Source organism: Aedes aegypti, chromosome 3 (genome assembly GCF_002204515.2).
Source record: "Aedes aegypti strain LVP_AGWG chromosome 3, AaegL5.0 Primary Assembly, whole genome shotgun sequence".
NCBI classification, from domain to species: Eukaryota; Metazoa; Arthropoda; class Insecta; order Diptera; family Culicidae; genus Aedes; species Aedes aegypti.
The window spans coordinates 197,344,148-197,361,002 of record NC_035109.1 but is presented as its reverse complement, the minus strand read 5'-3'; the positions used below and the strand labels follow the sequence as shown (position 1 = coordinate 197,361,002).

General features: G+C 33.6%; 1 protein-coding gene across 10 annotated transcripts in view; it reads left to right on the top strand.

Annotated features, from left to right (window-relative positions):
- LOC5579528 (innexin shaking-B) overlaps positions 1 to 12,976 on the top strand; it is a 277,178-nt gene extending 264,202 nt beyond the window's left edge. For all 10 annotated transcript variants that reach the window (XM_021853970.1, XM_021853971.1, XM_021853974.1 and 7 more), the window contains one exon: positions 8,966 to 12,976. In XM_021853970.1, coding sequence (XP_021709662.1) covers positions 8,966 to 9,009 — 44 coding nt within the window. In that variant the 3' untranslated portion in view covers positions 9,010 to 12,976. The remainder of the gene's footprint in view (positions 1 to 8,965) is intronic.
- Positions 12,977 to 16,855: the final 3,879 nt, after the last annotated feature.

Below are 16,855 nucleotides of genomic sequence, written 5' to 3'. Positions count from 1 at the left end.
CGTGTAGCCTTAATTTTGAGCCTATTTAGTAATTATTTTGAGTATGAAAAAATAATTTGGATCACGCAAGCTTGATCGAACATATTCCTAATTTGATAGTATGAATGTATTTTGTACCATAACTGAACTAAATATGGACAATTTACAATTTTGGTTAAGTTACCTCCTGTCCCCCAGTTTCGGACAGCTTGATTTGTTATATGATATCTTTGTAATTATTGCACAAGTGTCTCAAAATACATCAATTTTTCATGGATTCCGTCGAACATGGTATCAAACATGCAATAAAATTAAGAAGAATGAACATTCAGAACAACATCTTAAAATGTGCCATTTTTCATCATATATGAGAGAGGTTTTTGATGGATATTTTGTGTACTAAAAAAAACTCAAATTGTTCCAGTAAATGTTACAAATGCATTGAATTGATAATTATATATTATTCCTATAGTACAACACATTCAATGATGTTCAAATTTACCGAATTCGAGGCATTTCCAGATTTTGTCCGATATTGGGTGCCACCTTTCAAGATCGATCAATTTGGTAATAAAATACATCATCAAAATGCAATGTCAAAATTCATATTTATATTTTCAAATTTATTTTTGTTCACTATAAAAATGATAATATTTATCATAAATGGGTAACACGAGCACATAAAACCAATATTTTTTGAATTACGAATTTATTGGCTTAAGTGTCCGGTACTGGGGGATTTCCCCCTACTGACTTTAAAATGGTTTGCTCAATTTTCACCACCTAATAAAATTTCAATCTTGCCGCTTCCTATTCATTTCTATCATTTGCAAAAAAAAATCTATAGTCTCCCTTTAACTTTGAGTCGCATGACCTATAAAGATATTTTTAAAACAGTCAGAATTTAAAAATTCAAACTCTTCTCTCAATCTCGTGCTAATAGGGAAAAACTTTTTCGGGGTCATACTGTCAAAATTTACCAAAACTTCATGAATTCATATTTTAAAAATCCGATGATATGTGTCACACTTTGCGCCAAACGGAGAAGAAAAGTTTAATATTTTTTCAATGGATGTTTTTAAGATACCGTAATACGAGGTAACTTTGATAGTTTTTTCGACGAAAACTTGAATGTTTAAGCGTGCTGTTTCAAAGAATCATATTTTATATTTTTCAAACAAGTACTGGCATGTTAGCTTTCGATTGCAGTTGATAGATTCCCAAAAGATTTATCTTGAATGGAAACATAATTTTTCATATAATTGAAAGTCGGTTCTTTGTTTTGGGGTAACTTTGATAATGGAGTATAAAACGAACAAAAATGAATGAATTACGTAACATTTGTTACATAACTCTAGGCGTTCAACGTTAAATGGAAATTTCTGACTTACATTACAAAAATGGTCCCAGTTTGTGAAAAGGGTTTTCGCTTTCAGTTTCTATAATAACTTGGCTGTCAAACATAATTGACGAACTATTGAAAACTACATCAAATAGTGATCGTAGAACAGATTGTTCGTAAACGTTTCAATATTTTCAATATTTTTTTTATCAAGTCTCAAGTATTCTCGATTCAAATGCAAATAGCTCTGACATGAAGTGTCATACTAATATTCTTTAGATTTGCATTCGTTTAGCTTAACTGATTAACGGATATTATCTCATTTCGTTTAGTATGTGATGGGTAACGCACTATCAATGTTATCCGCATTATCAAAGATACCCCGTTTTACGGTACCGTAAAACGGGATAACTTTGATAGTTTTTCCGGAGTAAACTTGAATATTTGTGCATGCTATTTCAAAGAATTACAATTTATATTTTTACTGTCGGTTGCAGTTGATAGATTACCAAAAGATTTATTCTGAATGGATATATCATTTTTCAAATAATCGAATCGAATCGAAAGTCGGTTTTCTGTTTTGGGGTAACTTTGATAATGGAGTATAAATCGAACAAAATTGAATGCATTACGGAACATTTATAGGGCGTACCTCTAAGCGTTTAACGCTATATGGAAATTTCTGACTTCGATTACAAAAATGGTCCCAGTTTGTAAATATGATTTTCGCTAAGAGATTTGAGACAGAATTCCAGTTCTATGATAACTAGGCTGTCAAGGATAAGTGACGAACTCATTATGACTTCATCAAATAGTGATCGTAGAACCAATTGTTTGTAAGCGTTGCATAAATGCTAAAATCTTATAAAATTCTATTATTTGTATATAAATCTCCAAATTCACTTGAGTTCATCGAAAATAGCTTTGACATGAAGTGTCATATTAATACTCTTCACTTTTGCATTCGTTTTGCTTAAATGATCAACAGAAACTTCGTTATTTCGTTTAATATGTTGTGGGTCTCGAACTATCAAAGCTACCCGCATTATCAAAGTTACCCCGTTTTACGGTACTCAAATGTTAAAAAAAACACATATGCACTCGTGTACCAACTGTTAAATTGCCCAGAATGTAGTGATTTACTCACCAGCAAATCAATCGTTTATAAATTTTCGTTTGAAAGAATATTTGTGGCTAGTCGTAGCCTCATGTTTAATCTGAATATGTGGATAAATGCCCGAGAAACTAATGAATTTTTAATTTCTGCGCCGACTTCGATCACTTTTCGCGTCGGTTTTGCAGAAATTTCGTTGTTTTTTGCACACATTTCGGAAAAAGATATCTCAATCGACTCAATTCTTGGGGTAAAGCAGAGCATTATTTTATTGTGAAAATAGGTTAAAACTACCAAAATTATCAATCAATGTAGGCAAAATTATCAGTAAGCATATTTATAACTAGAACGTGACTGCCGAAATAAAAGTCCTATTAGTGGGTCACAATAAAAATAAAAAAAAAAAACTTACAAGAGAATATATTCATAAAATTTATAAACCAATGCACACATTTCATTTAAAATACTCCAAGACCATTTAATCACTGGGTAAGATCCAAATTTCGAAGTATTATGATGGCAAGTTGTTCTAATGATGGAAATAATAATTGCCTAGATATTAAGTTATCATATGCAAGTTGATGATTTTAGAAAAGAACAACTAGCTAACATCACATTCGAAACTTTGCCATTTTACTTTATTTCAAAGGTATTTGATAGCTAATATAAATAATCTAATCTAGGCGCCAACTTTGGGTGGTTGAAGCATTTTTTCTTGAAAAGGGCAAAATATAATTTCGCCCCTCAATAGTTTCACCAAAACATCTGATACATCTTGACATATTCAGTTAAAGATTGTTCTAAACTTGCCCAACAAAATGTTTAACGCCTCTTCTTAAGCAAATGGAATAATGCAAATCATTAAACATGTGAAAAAACATTACACTTTGTCTAGTCCTGCTTATTTGTAGAGAAGTCTCGGGGACAGAAGAGTTTGAACTATTTTCGGAAATTACGTTCCATGACAAAGATAAAAAAGCAATAACACCTTTTTTTAGCTTATTCTCGGTTAAAATAGATATCCAAGATTTGCACAGTCGAAATCGCGATAAAAAAAATGATGAAAAATTCATCTTTGAAACAAATACCTGTTATCATTGTGTTAAACACTATTCATCGGGTAAGGAGTCAGACCGCACTAGGAGATATTTTGGTTACATGAAAATAAGCAAAGGATTAAATCAATTCTGATATTTCCGACTCTGTAATGATACAGATGCTGCATGAGATAGTTAAATTCCAATATTGAAATTATTTTTGCATTTTTTTATTTCTTCCTAATATCTTGAAAAAAATGCGTGACTTTAACACATTTGTAACAAAATTTGTTAAATTTTTGACATCGCATTTATAAGTTTGTTGGAAATAACATCCGATGTCATAAACAGTAACATAGTTTGAAATGATTTTGTTATTTATTTTGCAACACATTGTGTAATAATTTTGATAGAATTGTAACAGGGTTTGTTATATTTTAGTCTAATTTGATTCAAATTTTGTTAGAATTTTTGTTATTTTAACTACTAACGGTACATGTTTTATAATAACTGGAAATATAAAAAAATCATATCAGGAGAACACATTCTGTTATAATCTTGTTTCTTCCGTCTGGTCGGGCTTGTCTGACTTTATACAGTTCAAAATAAGTAGAAAGTGGTATGAGTATTTGGAGAAGACGACATTCGTTTATGCCTAATATATCAACACAGCTTGGAAACATGAAAACATGAAGTAACTTTTTCCTAAACATACAATACTTAAGTTGGAGGATACAAGCGCAAAATACATAAGCAAATAAATTTATAATTTATAGCTTAAAGAATTTGTAGTGGAAAAAATGAGACGGGGTTGGTGGTCTGATGGCTACCGCTTCTGCTTCATATGCGGAAGGTCATGGGTTCAATCCCAGGCCCGTCCCTTTCCTCGTACTTTGTAGTTGTATATCTCTCACTTGCTTCTATCTTCCATTCTAAATATATCACACTCAAACTATTCGTTCATAGCAAACGCTAGAACCAGAGACGGACAAGAAACCGTTTCCCTAACGCTTCCTACTTCCACGCGCACGCCTTTCTTACGCCTGATACATAGGCAGTCTGCTAACCACAAAAGCAAACCTCTCTGCCATGCCTTTCCCCCAATCCATACACTCCCGCATGAACTGGCGTGGATGCAGTGGAATATACGGTCTACGTGGGAGCCAGTTCAATGCATCATCAATTCCTCCCCCTTCCCCTCATTGGTCTGCATTCTGACGTGGCAGGCGCCATTATAGCCTAAAAATAGAAGATCACCAGCACTTATACACTGAGGATGCCTGTTAGTCCCAAGCAGTCATTCGGTTGGTTCCTTGTGTAAGTGCAGCTGATCTGGCGATACTGGAGTAGCATCCACGGGCGGCCAATCAAGCTCAAGCTCAATTTGTAGTGGAAAAAATCTAATATTTTTTTTTTAAATGGCGATGGAATCTAACATAGGGGTGATCGGGAAAACATGGGCTAGCTAAGGAAGACGTCGTGGAATGCATAAAAATAGCAAAGGGCTGTTTGGACTATCGCAAGTGACTTGTACTATAAAATGTTTTCTTTCATGTTGTGTTGATAATTAAAGTTAAAATAAACTTGAATTTTTTTTAGGAACGGTTTTGAAAACCATGTTTTTTGCGTTTTCATTAACCATATGTAGGATTATGAGCCAACCAACGGGGCAGTATGCGCCATCTCATCGCATGATTTTTATTTGAAACAATAGAGTAAAGTGGGGCAAAAGTTCGAGTTTGGCAAGAGTTTTTTTTGAGGATTTCTAGCTCAATTCAAAACAAAACTTATAAATGTCATGATGGCTCGAATTCTATTCAAGTTAGAGACTTTCACTCCAAATATCTTAAAAATTGATTGAGATTTGGAAAAGTTATGTCCATTTGTTGTTTTTCGACGTGAAAATTTTAATTTTCGGTCAAACTTTCGTTGCATGGAACCAAATGAAGATGAAATATTTTTCAATATTTTAAGTAAGGGCGTTTCTAGGCCTATCATAAGGATGCTTTGAGGTGTATTAGTTTCTGCATAAATGCTTGGAATCAATTTTTAGCCCACAGTGGGGCAAAAGTTCGAATCAGCAAGGCAAAAGTTCGACCCATGTATAAACTCACGGAAAAATTCTCTAATTGCCTAAAATCCACATAAAGTCTCGATAATAAAGACAATTAATTCATCCATTAAAATCCACATATTATCTTTAAATTTAGGAAAAGTTGCCTGATCGTGCGAAAAATGTCACCAAAATTTTACATTTCCACTTAGTTTTGCGAAAAACTGCTATTTTTGAGTACATTGTATTTAACCCTGTTTTGGGTAATTTTTTGATGAAAATTTAGTGTGTATTTTACGGCAAACTTAAGTTTTCGGCTGGTATGAAGTATGCCTGTCATAAAAGTATCGATATCTTGTGTTTTAGCCAGCGAACTTTTGCCCCATACTAGATTCGAACTCTTGCCCCACCGGTGGGGCAAAAGTTCGATTAAGACAATCAATTATGAAACTGTTATAACTAAAAATGAGTAAATATTTTGACACAAGTTTGTTCAGCAAAATTATAGGCAATATGTTGAAGGTTCACTGTATGGCATTTGTTTTGTTTCAACTACTATTGTTTTTCTGGAAACTTTGGTTATATCACTAAGGTCGAACTTTTGCCCCACCTTACTCTACAGAGAAAAGCTAACGACAAACAGTACAATAATGGAAAGGAAATTTTATTGGGTTTGCTTGAAATTATTGGTTCTAGCGGCTGATTTTTAATAGTAAGCACATAGTAAACATACCACTTAATTCTAGTGTTGAATTGCGACACTTGGTTCAACCTATTTTCTAGCAAGGTGTCCTACTTGTAATGGTGAACCAAGATGACTTCGCATTAAAAAAATAATCTTGTAGGGGAAGTGGTGGAAAAATGCACGAATTGTTCAGTATTATCAGAAGTTCCAATGAATTGGTAAAATTTACCAGGTTAATAAACATAATTTACAAGACAATTATGTTTATTAACCTTGATTGGAAAGTGCCAAAATAATAAGCTTTTCATTATAAAGGACAAATTTGTATTTTTTTTAATATTCCGAGTGTTGAAACGAACATTCTTACGGTTTTTATTGTGTTGGCCTTTTGATGCATCCTCTAGCAGATTAAAATGACACTAGATGTTAGAACACTGTTTTTGAGGTCAAATCTGGTGTGGCTCATATTACTCCGTATGTTCATATTGTCCCCATTGCCCCTATTTATAAAGATATTCCAAACGGTCGAAACTATCTATTGACACATACTTTTAGCAGTTCGGTAATCCAACACGCATGATTTTTATATTTAATTAGCTCACTTCGCATGATAAAAATAGATAAATGGATGGGCGAAATTAAAAAAAAATCCAGGTGCCTAGGTGGGATTCGAACCCACGACTCTTGTATGCTAGACGAGTGCTTTACCAACTAAACTATCGAGCCACTTGATGACCCAACAACTCAGAAGGATACAAGTTCCAATTTCAAATCCCAACAGCTCACACAGACTCTTCTCATAACCCATATCCATCAATCTCATGTATGTGTACTGCCTATCTGTAGTAACCATGTCACCACCAACTATTTATGCATTTCTACAATAGAGGAAAGAGGGGCAATAGTTCGAGTGGAACAAGAGTTTCTTTTTGAGATTTCTATCTCAAATATTATAAATGTCATGTTGGTTCAAATACTATTCAAGTAAGAGACTTCCACTCCAAATATTATAGAAATCGGTAGAGATTTGGAAAAGTTATAGCTTTTTGAAAACATCAAATGGAACATTGAACAAAGCAGAAATGAAAACTTTTTCAATTGTTCATGTAAAGGTGCTTCAATGCCCACCATATGGATTCTTTGAGGTGTATTAGTTTTGGCATAAATGCTATGAAACCATTTTGGTCCATAGTGGGGCAAAAGTTCGAATCAGCGGGGCAAAAGTTCGATTCATATAAAATCTCTAGGAACACTTTGCTAGTAGCCTAAAATCCACATATTATCTTTAAATTTAGCCAAAATTTCACGTTTTGCGAAAAACTGCTATTTTCGGGTATAACTGTAGTTAACCCTGTTTTGGGCAATTTATTGATAAAAAAAATAGTGTGTATTTTTCTGAAAACATAAGTTAATGGCTGGTTAAAAGTATGTCTGTCATAAAAAGTATCGATCTTTAGTGTTCCAGCCAGCGAACGTTTGCCACACACTTGATTTTATAAAAAAAATGATTAAACAAAGTTCGTTCAAGACAAGCAATTTTAAAACTGTTATAAGTGAAAATGGGTAAATAGTGTGACCCAAGTTCAGCAAAATTGTTGCCAATATGTTGAAAGTTCACTGTGTGGTATTTATTTATTTTCAACTGTTTTAGTTTTTCTGGAAACTCGCTATGCGCGCGTTTGTTGTGTATACATGAGAAGGATGGATATGGGGTTTGAGAAGGGTCTACGTCAACTGTTGGGATTTGAGTTCGAAACTAGTAACCTTCTGAGTTATTGGGTCATCAAATGGCTCAGTAGCTTAGTTTGCCAACTCGTCTAGCATACCTGAGTCATGGGTTTGAATCCCCCATGGGCACGTGGATTTTTTTTTCATAATTTGACTCATAATTTATCCATCTAAGTATAATGAGTTAATTTGTTCAAAACATATATATTTTCTCGATCTCGGCTCGTCAATTTTGCCACCTCAATATTTCAATGACGCTGGTGCCTCTGCTGGAAATTCATTCCAAATACTGTATCTGTCGAATGGTAAGCAATAAGGGCGGAAATAAGAGATACGGTACACTAAAATCTACTTCTACATTCTCCTTATTAAAGACTCTGCTCAAGCAAATCAAATGCATACCCCAATGAAATTATGTCAAAAAATTCGGTTAAAATTCTAACTGTGATAGAATCGAATGAGAAGAAAGGGTCGAATGTTATATAGTAGTCAAAAGGTAATTCTTATAGAATGTGTTTATGGTTAACACGAGGCTTGTAAGCTCTGTAATGCAAAGCACTATACTAAACTAGCATGAACTACGGTTACTTGCGTTGTTTAAAACTTCTAGAAAACTGCAAAATCGTATTATACACGTTTCACCTAATAAGACATGAAGGAATATTGTGGCATCCAATATTGTAAAAGATATGTGTTTTACTGAAAATCATATCCTACATGAAAAATTATCCTTAAGAGTTGTCTCCTAATATTTATTCTACGTGACTTATTTCAAATTCATTTTTGCACTTTCATAATCACAAAAATCTGCTTGTAGATTGAATTGCGTGTAATACTCTTCTTTTGCTATCTTTATTCCACGATTTTCCATCTGGCACTGTTCATTGTTGATATTTTTATTTTTTATCTTTTATTAATAATTTTTGTTGCAATGCTGTCAGTTATGACATTCTCTTCATATTATTCACCAACATCAATAATAACAATACATCAAACTGTGCGCTAAAAGCTTTCTCTTGATTTTCAGATGTCGACAAAATTGAGTACGGATTCGGAGTAAATTTATTTTGATTTAAATTGAACATACGCCCGACGGATTTTACTAGTTACACACATAAATTACGGATTAAGTTATTTGAGAGCTTATGATGATCATTTCTAATATAATAAAAGATTAGCCAAACATGTCTAGAATCGCATTACTAATCAACTGAATTACACATTTATAGTAGACAAAAACATACATTCACAATTAACTTTTCAGTAGAGACATTTGATTGATCTCACAATTTCCATCTACATATAGTCAATCTTAGAGATTTAGTAAAACATAAAACAACTTCACAAACAAACTGGCAAACATCATGACGAAATCAAAGTGAATAAATATCGCAGAAGCTAACAGAACCCTCAAAGTGATGCAAAGCAATTCTTCCCAAACGTATTGCCAATAATTTAAATGATTAAGAAGTCCTTGATTAGTTTGAAGATCGTTGCAGTGATTAAATCAGTTTCAAATATTTATAATGTGGGAGAAATCAAAATTGTTTAATTATTTAATTTTACAATACTAATCAAACCATCCAAAAGCGTGATAAAGTTGAAGAAATTACTCAAATTTTGTTGAATCGTTTTGGAATCAGTGTTACGCTATTTCTCTCTGAGGTACGGCACAATAATGCCTATTGATAACACGACGATTTGCAAAAATGTGTTTGTTTCTAGCAAGATCACACATTAAGTATCGTAATAATAGTGTTTCTTAAAGTGGTACATATACTGTTCTCCTTAGTGGGTCCCAGATATATTTTTTTCATTTCCCTAAATAATCATGGTATGCTTTAAAAATACGTATAATTTTCACCAATTTTTATGTACTGTGTTACACCGAGGGAAATATTTCCCAATGGCCTTATGTATATTGTAGGTCGAGTTATGATATTTGAATACTGATGACACCAATACGATTTTAGGTTATTCTTCGAAATCTGTTTTTGGGTACATACATAAGTGTATACTATCGTGAATGACTCAAAAGTTTTCTGCCGATTTTAAATCTTTTTTACAGCGATGTATAGCATATACATTCCATGTCGTTTCTGACGAGAGTAGTAATGTTTTCGATAACAAGACTTTTTAAGGTATAGGGGACAGTTTTGTTTCAAAAAGCAGGAAAAACACAAAATAAAAATAAAGGGTTTCAGAACATCGTTTGATCACCCTTGCCGGTGTTTATTCTATACTATGATGCTAATTCTTCACCACCTGTCAGAAGATTCGAGAGATTCGAAGTGACGGCCACGAGATATCCGAAGATTTTCAAGGAATTTTTAGGGGTTCTGATGAATATCACTAAATCGTTATGGCAGCCAAAAATATCAACTAAAAATAAATATCACAACGTGAAACTTGTTAAAAATACTAAAATTTATTTTTTCATATAAGGTTTGATAATTTAAAAGTGATATTTTTGTTGCGTAAACAAATTCGTTAGTTTTTTTTGGCCCTACAGTTACATAACAAGCTTCTGTAGACAATCTGAAGCAAAACTTCTATCAATTTTCTAAATTATTTTGATTTTTTCAATAAGTTTGCACCTTGGGGGCAAGATGAGCACTTTTTTATAATTTATGTTAACAATTTAAATGTATATCGTTTTAAGAGAAATCCCAGAAAGTAATTGAACGTTACTAGAATTAGTTGAAGATAAATACCATCAAAAGTGCATGATCAAAATTTGGGATATTACAAGCACTTAAAAAAAATAACGATTTTCTATAATAAATTCATTTTTTTTAGTTTTCTTGAGAATAAAACAGCTATTTGGTAAACCTATTTTTGGAAGTTTTAGTAATAATGGCAAATATAAGAATGATTACTAATTTAACCAAAATTAACATGTTTTAATAGGCTTAAATCGAGCTCACCTTTAGGGTGCTCATCTTGCCCCGGCTAACCCTATTCGATGGCCGTTGTCATGGAAAACAGATGGTGAAGTATTTTCTTACCAATTATTGGACTGATGTAGTTATAATTAAAAAAAACATTTAAAAGTTTTTGTGTGGATATGACGATGGACACACCATTTTTCATCATCTATAGGTATATGGTATTGCAATGAAAGTCCACACCCAAATTCAACTCACTACCCAGTCGGCAGAAGTTGACAGATTTGACTTAAACTTATTTAATTCACCACGTTTTTCAAGTAAAAATTTCTATAAAAATTCAATATTGTTTTAAGTGCTTATTTTACATAATATTTTTAAAAACGAAATAATAAAAATTTGGTTGAGTTAATCATGATAAACACTTATATACCCGAACATCATTTCAAGCAATAACTTGTAAATCATTTGTGGACTAGACATACAATTTATAACAGGTTACTTCAAAACATTTTTTCGGTTACACAGTACAAGTGATGAATTTTATTGTTTGAGGGTTAAGGTTCGTAAAGGGCATATATTTCACATAACCCCACACATGTCACATATCGAAAGGATGTGTGTTGCATGAAGCATTTTTCTCAACACTGCCAATTCATACTGTCTAATGTTCATAATTTCCAAACTCGAAAGTAAAACTGATCCGAAAAATCTTAGTAACCGCGAATTCTTATATCAATACAGACTTGTAAAGATGAACGTAAATCATATAATAACGAAGATCTCCTGCTCACCGAACCTGATTATCGGAGAACTTTAATTTGTTAACAAATGAAAAACTTGGGCAATTCCTTATGCGACGATTTCGTTAATGCATAATCCAAATCCAACGTGCCCATTCCAAAATATTTCAAATCCGTGTAAATATTTTTTCTAAAACAAAAAACATAAAACATCAAATTAATCAAGTCATTATTTGAACATTAAAGCTGTTTTGTAGTAACAAATTAAAAAATACAAAAAAAAGAACACTAAAGGCTCCGAAAAGCAACGTTTGCTTCTTCTCAAATCTAATCAAAATATTTAGCTAGTGTAAATAATTATGAATATGTAAATATAATTAAAAAATATATCATCGATATCAAAAGAACAGGAAACGAATAGAAACAAAAACAACAAATTTCGCATTATTGATTTACTATCAGAAAAGTCATGGAGTATCAGGTAAAATTTAATAGCAGAGTGATAATTCATGCATAGCACCGTTATAAATACATCTAAGAGATAATAATCTCGGAAAAATATGTTGATCTTAAGTTTGCGGCTTATGGATGGTAAAACATTCTTGTGGTTAAGTTTAATTCAATAGCTTAGTAAATCATATAAATAAGCATTTTATTGTTAACGTTATGATTTAGCACAATCAGCTAGTTTCACAGCGTCATCGTCATCTAAGGCCTATTCATTTCTATAATAAAATAATCATTTAAGTAATCAAAATCCGTTCAAATAGCTCATGTTTTATAGGCAGTATAAACCGTAATGGAAATCATCATATGTTACATTCGCATATAAAACAATTCGAGTCTGTCTAGAATTATTAGTATGCTACGGTACGGTTATGATTCTCAAAAACCAATAAATTATTTGATCAAATAAAAGTTTAAGATGGCATATCGATCGAAAGCAAAATGGAGAGAAGTATTTGAAGTTAGTTTCACATTGCGTTGAGTAACTGTTGGCGCTAAGAAACTGTGAGCTCACGCGTTAAAGTAAAGCACTGAAGTGCTCTTTAGTTTCGATGCTCTTGATTATCCCATAAAACTATAGGAAAAAAAACAACCATTTCATTCGTTTATTACACCTTTTACATGAAGAGGGTTCACAACTCAGTGATTGGTTTGGTACATCTTTCAGCAACATTCATCAGCAATTGGGAAAAATATTTTCAAATTTTTTCTTCTGCAAAATTTTACTTCGGCTTTTCCCTCCATTATCACGAGATGGGCTAACAATTCACTAACATTGACATGAAATGAAGAAGTTCCCGAAGAAGCGTTGAGGCTGGACTTCAACTTTACTGTCCTCAAAGCCCGTTCTTTCTGTACGAGTGAAGCTTTCTGTATGTCTGATAAAGCCTGGTTTCTTAACATGAGACAAAGAAGCACAATTGCTTTCCACACTTTGTCAAAAAAAAAATGTCCTGCAAAATCGTATAGGCTCGGTGTTCCCTCAGTAGACAGTAGCCTATAGTCACAATGGTGGCTTTTTACGGCCGTTTTGCTATAAATCATTGCAAATTATTGTTTGATATGAAGGTCGGGAGCTATTTATCTATGCACCATTGATACATTGATTTTGTTCAAAAAATGATCGGAATAAATAGTTTTGCTTAAAATTTAAGCTCCCTTGCACCTATAGCAAACCTACTGTTCCTAGAGTAGCACTACTGAGAGAAGCTATTTTTTATTAAACAATATTTTTGATCAATCCAATGCTTTTGATCTACACTTTGAAAGCAAAAAAGTTTGGTTTTGATTTGTATTTTGTCAAATCACTGCGCACTTGATCCGCTCACCTAGCTCGCTGCGCTCCACACTTTCTTGTACTAACCGGATCCGAAGCGAACACCATCTTTACAGGATTGCTGTCCAGTACTCTTGCAGCATGCCCCGCCCATCGTATCCTTCCAGGTTTGGCGACCTTCTGGATACTGGGTTCGCCATAGAGTTGGGCGAGCTCGTGGTTCATCTTTCTCCGCCACACACAGTTTTCCTGCACACCGCCAAAGATCGACCTATGCATCCGGTGTTCGAAGACACAAAGTGCTTCCAGGTCCTCCTCGAGCATCGTCCACGTTTCATGCCCGAAGAGGACTACCGGTCCTGTGTTGTACATGGTATATTTGGTGCTAGTGTGAATCTTCCGTGAGAGCAGCATCTTGTGGATGCCATAGTAGGCCCGACTTCCACGCCCGTATTTCACGGCTAACGTTATGTTTAGCCGTCAGCGAGGATTCAAGGTAGACGAACTCGTCGGCCAAATTGACTGGATTTCATGAGAATCGTACTCCGGCTCTCCGCATAACACCTTCTAGCGCGATATTGAACAACGGGCACGAAAATTCCCCGGCGGGATTCAAACTAACAATTTTGCACCCCTCGTGCACCATCGTTGCTCTTATCAGTTTTGTGAGTTTCCCGGGAAAGCTGTTCTCGTTCATGACATTTTAAAGCTCTTCGCGGTCGATACTATAGTATGCCTCCTTGAAATCGATGAAAAGGTGATGCGTTGGGATCTGGTATTCACGAAAAATTTTGAGGATTAGCCGTACATTAAAGATCTGATCCGTTGTAGATCGGCCGTTTAAGAAGCCGGCTTGATAACGAACTCGTTTACTACAGGTGACAGACGACGGAAGATGATCAGAGATAATACTTCGTAGGCCGCATTTAAAATGTATTCTCGCAGTATTTTCACAAAATATTTAACAAGATTTTCATAAAAAAAAATAGACAGGATCGTTGGCATTAATGCACAGATACCTAGACATAATTACAACTAAATCCCCTAAATCCATCTAGAGCGAGATTTTTAAAGCCTTGCACTTGATTTAGATGGAAACCTAGTCAAAACTCAAACAGAACCTTGTGCAGCATTCTAGAAAAAATCTTTGGCGAGATTCTCATAGGATTCAAGCATGATTCTGAACTCTGAGCAGAATTTCAAGAAACTTCTAGATAAGATCGTGCAACATTATTTTTCCAGAATTTTTTACAGAAGTGTGAGTAAATTTTTAATTTAATCAGAGCAGGATTTTCAAAAGGATTTTGATAGATTTTGATGTAATCATCAATATACAATTCTCATAGAATCCTAGGCAAGATTGATAATAAAACCCTGGTCAGGATTTTCGAGGATCTCTTAGTAGGATGCTTATAATCATTTTTGTGTTCCTCAACTTCAAACGATTGTTTTCACTGCTTGACTGGATCGAATTTTTGACAATATTGGAATTCATTGTGCACTAAAAACAATTGGCCCAATACACAATCAATCAAAGTAGGCTTGATGAAAATCGCTTGTTTTCTTTTGTTGTGAATGATAATAACTTCGATTTTTCCTGATAAACATGGAAGACTGTGCTTACTATGCATTTTCATTTTTCTTGGGAAAGCGTAATTATCGTGACATTGCTTTTGGATGTACAGGAATTGATTCTCATCGGATTTTTGTCTTCTTTGATGAAACGCAAAAATACGTTTCGATTAATTAAGCGATTTTATGATGTTGATCCATTGTTTAAGATCTGGGTTCACAGTGACAGTCCGTGACAGCAGAACATCGACTCACTTTGTCGTACAGAAATTTCGTCTTGGTTTCTCCCTCCCAGGTTAGTACCATGCACACTTAATTTAGAATGCCGAATCTCGGCTAATTTTAACCGAGATCCGCACAGCCGAGTAGTCGGCAAATAAATTTCCTGGGATCTCAGCAAATAAAATCCGAGTATCAGTAAATCATGCTTCGTTGCTTAGCAACCGGACAATTTATTAGCTGAGTCTCAGTTAAAATAGGGCATCCGAGATTTGCACAGCCGAGCTCGTGAAAAAAATCTAAGTGTGTGCATTTACGAGATGCTCATGGTTTTCAATACCTGCCAAAAGTGGTGAATTGATACACTGCCTATTTTAACACTCGTTTCGACTATTGCAATACCCAAAAAAGTTGAGAATCTCCAGTACTGTAATCCGAAGTAATATTGATCCTTTTTCTGGATATTTCTTTAAAGCTTCATTTGAAAAAGATAATTTTTAGCATGTTTAAAAATATATGGTTTGAGCGTTTTTTTTTTTTTATTTAGTTTATTTGCGGTAACACTGATCACTCGTGTGAACACCGTACCGTGTACGTACCTAACTTTGCGCAGTGCCTCACATTGCTTGAAAAATTAACTTTATGTTGCACAATTTTCTTCATTTGAATTTTTCTCACTTACCATTCACACGTTTTTCCATAAAATTTAAATTGAGTTAGAAACAATCACTTTTTTCCAGGATTATTTTCGAAAGAGCGCAAAGTTAGGCAAAATATAATGTGTCCACGGTATTTAAAAAAATCGTGGTTCCTGAAGTCGAATATAAAGTCAAAATTCTTACTAGTCATTTACTCGTATAATTTTTTCAAAACTTAAAACAACTTGAACCACAGAATACGCCCGAAGGTATGCAATTTCCTAAGAAATTTGTGAAGTCTCTATAGTAATTCGTTAATTTTGCTGTATTGAACACTATGAAATGTACGGTTAAACAAATTATCTTCTATGAACAGCGCAATACCTTTCCAAGTACGAAGTCGACATATGATTACCATTTTTTAACACTATATTCAAATGAATAAATATAAAGCGTCTTCCCAAGGATCGAGATTCCATTGCTTCGCTTAAAATTTAATATGACTATGGACTACCATTCTCCATTTTCAACAACTCATTGAATCTTTAGTTTGATATGCAGCGAACGTTTTAAAATTATCGTATAAAGAAAACATATCAAACTGCTACCAATACAATAATGGTGCCAAACTTTGTTTCTGTTGATTAATGGATTGTTACTTTATTGTGAACCAAAATGTTTATATTTGTTGTTCTCTTGTTTAATTCGCATTATGCATCGTATTGATCTTCCATTGAGCGAAATTATGATTATGTGTATTTGATAAGCATTTGAGCTAGTGTTAAAAGTAAACTAATAATACATATTGCTTCACACACTCTACGTAAAAATGACCCTTTACAGCTGCCACAATTATTCATAAGCACAAATATAAAAAAATAAGTATTTTGCCAATCTTGCGTAACATATATGCACAAATTACTTCCAGTTGAACATGTTTCTGTAAAACAAATTAATTGTAGTATAATGGATTCGTAGAAAAAAAAGTTGCACTGTTCATCAATAAAAAGTTTGTCAATTAAACCCAGAAAAAAAATGTGCACTATTTTATGAGTACCTGAAATCAAATGTTTT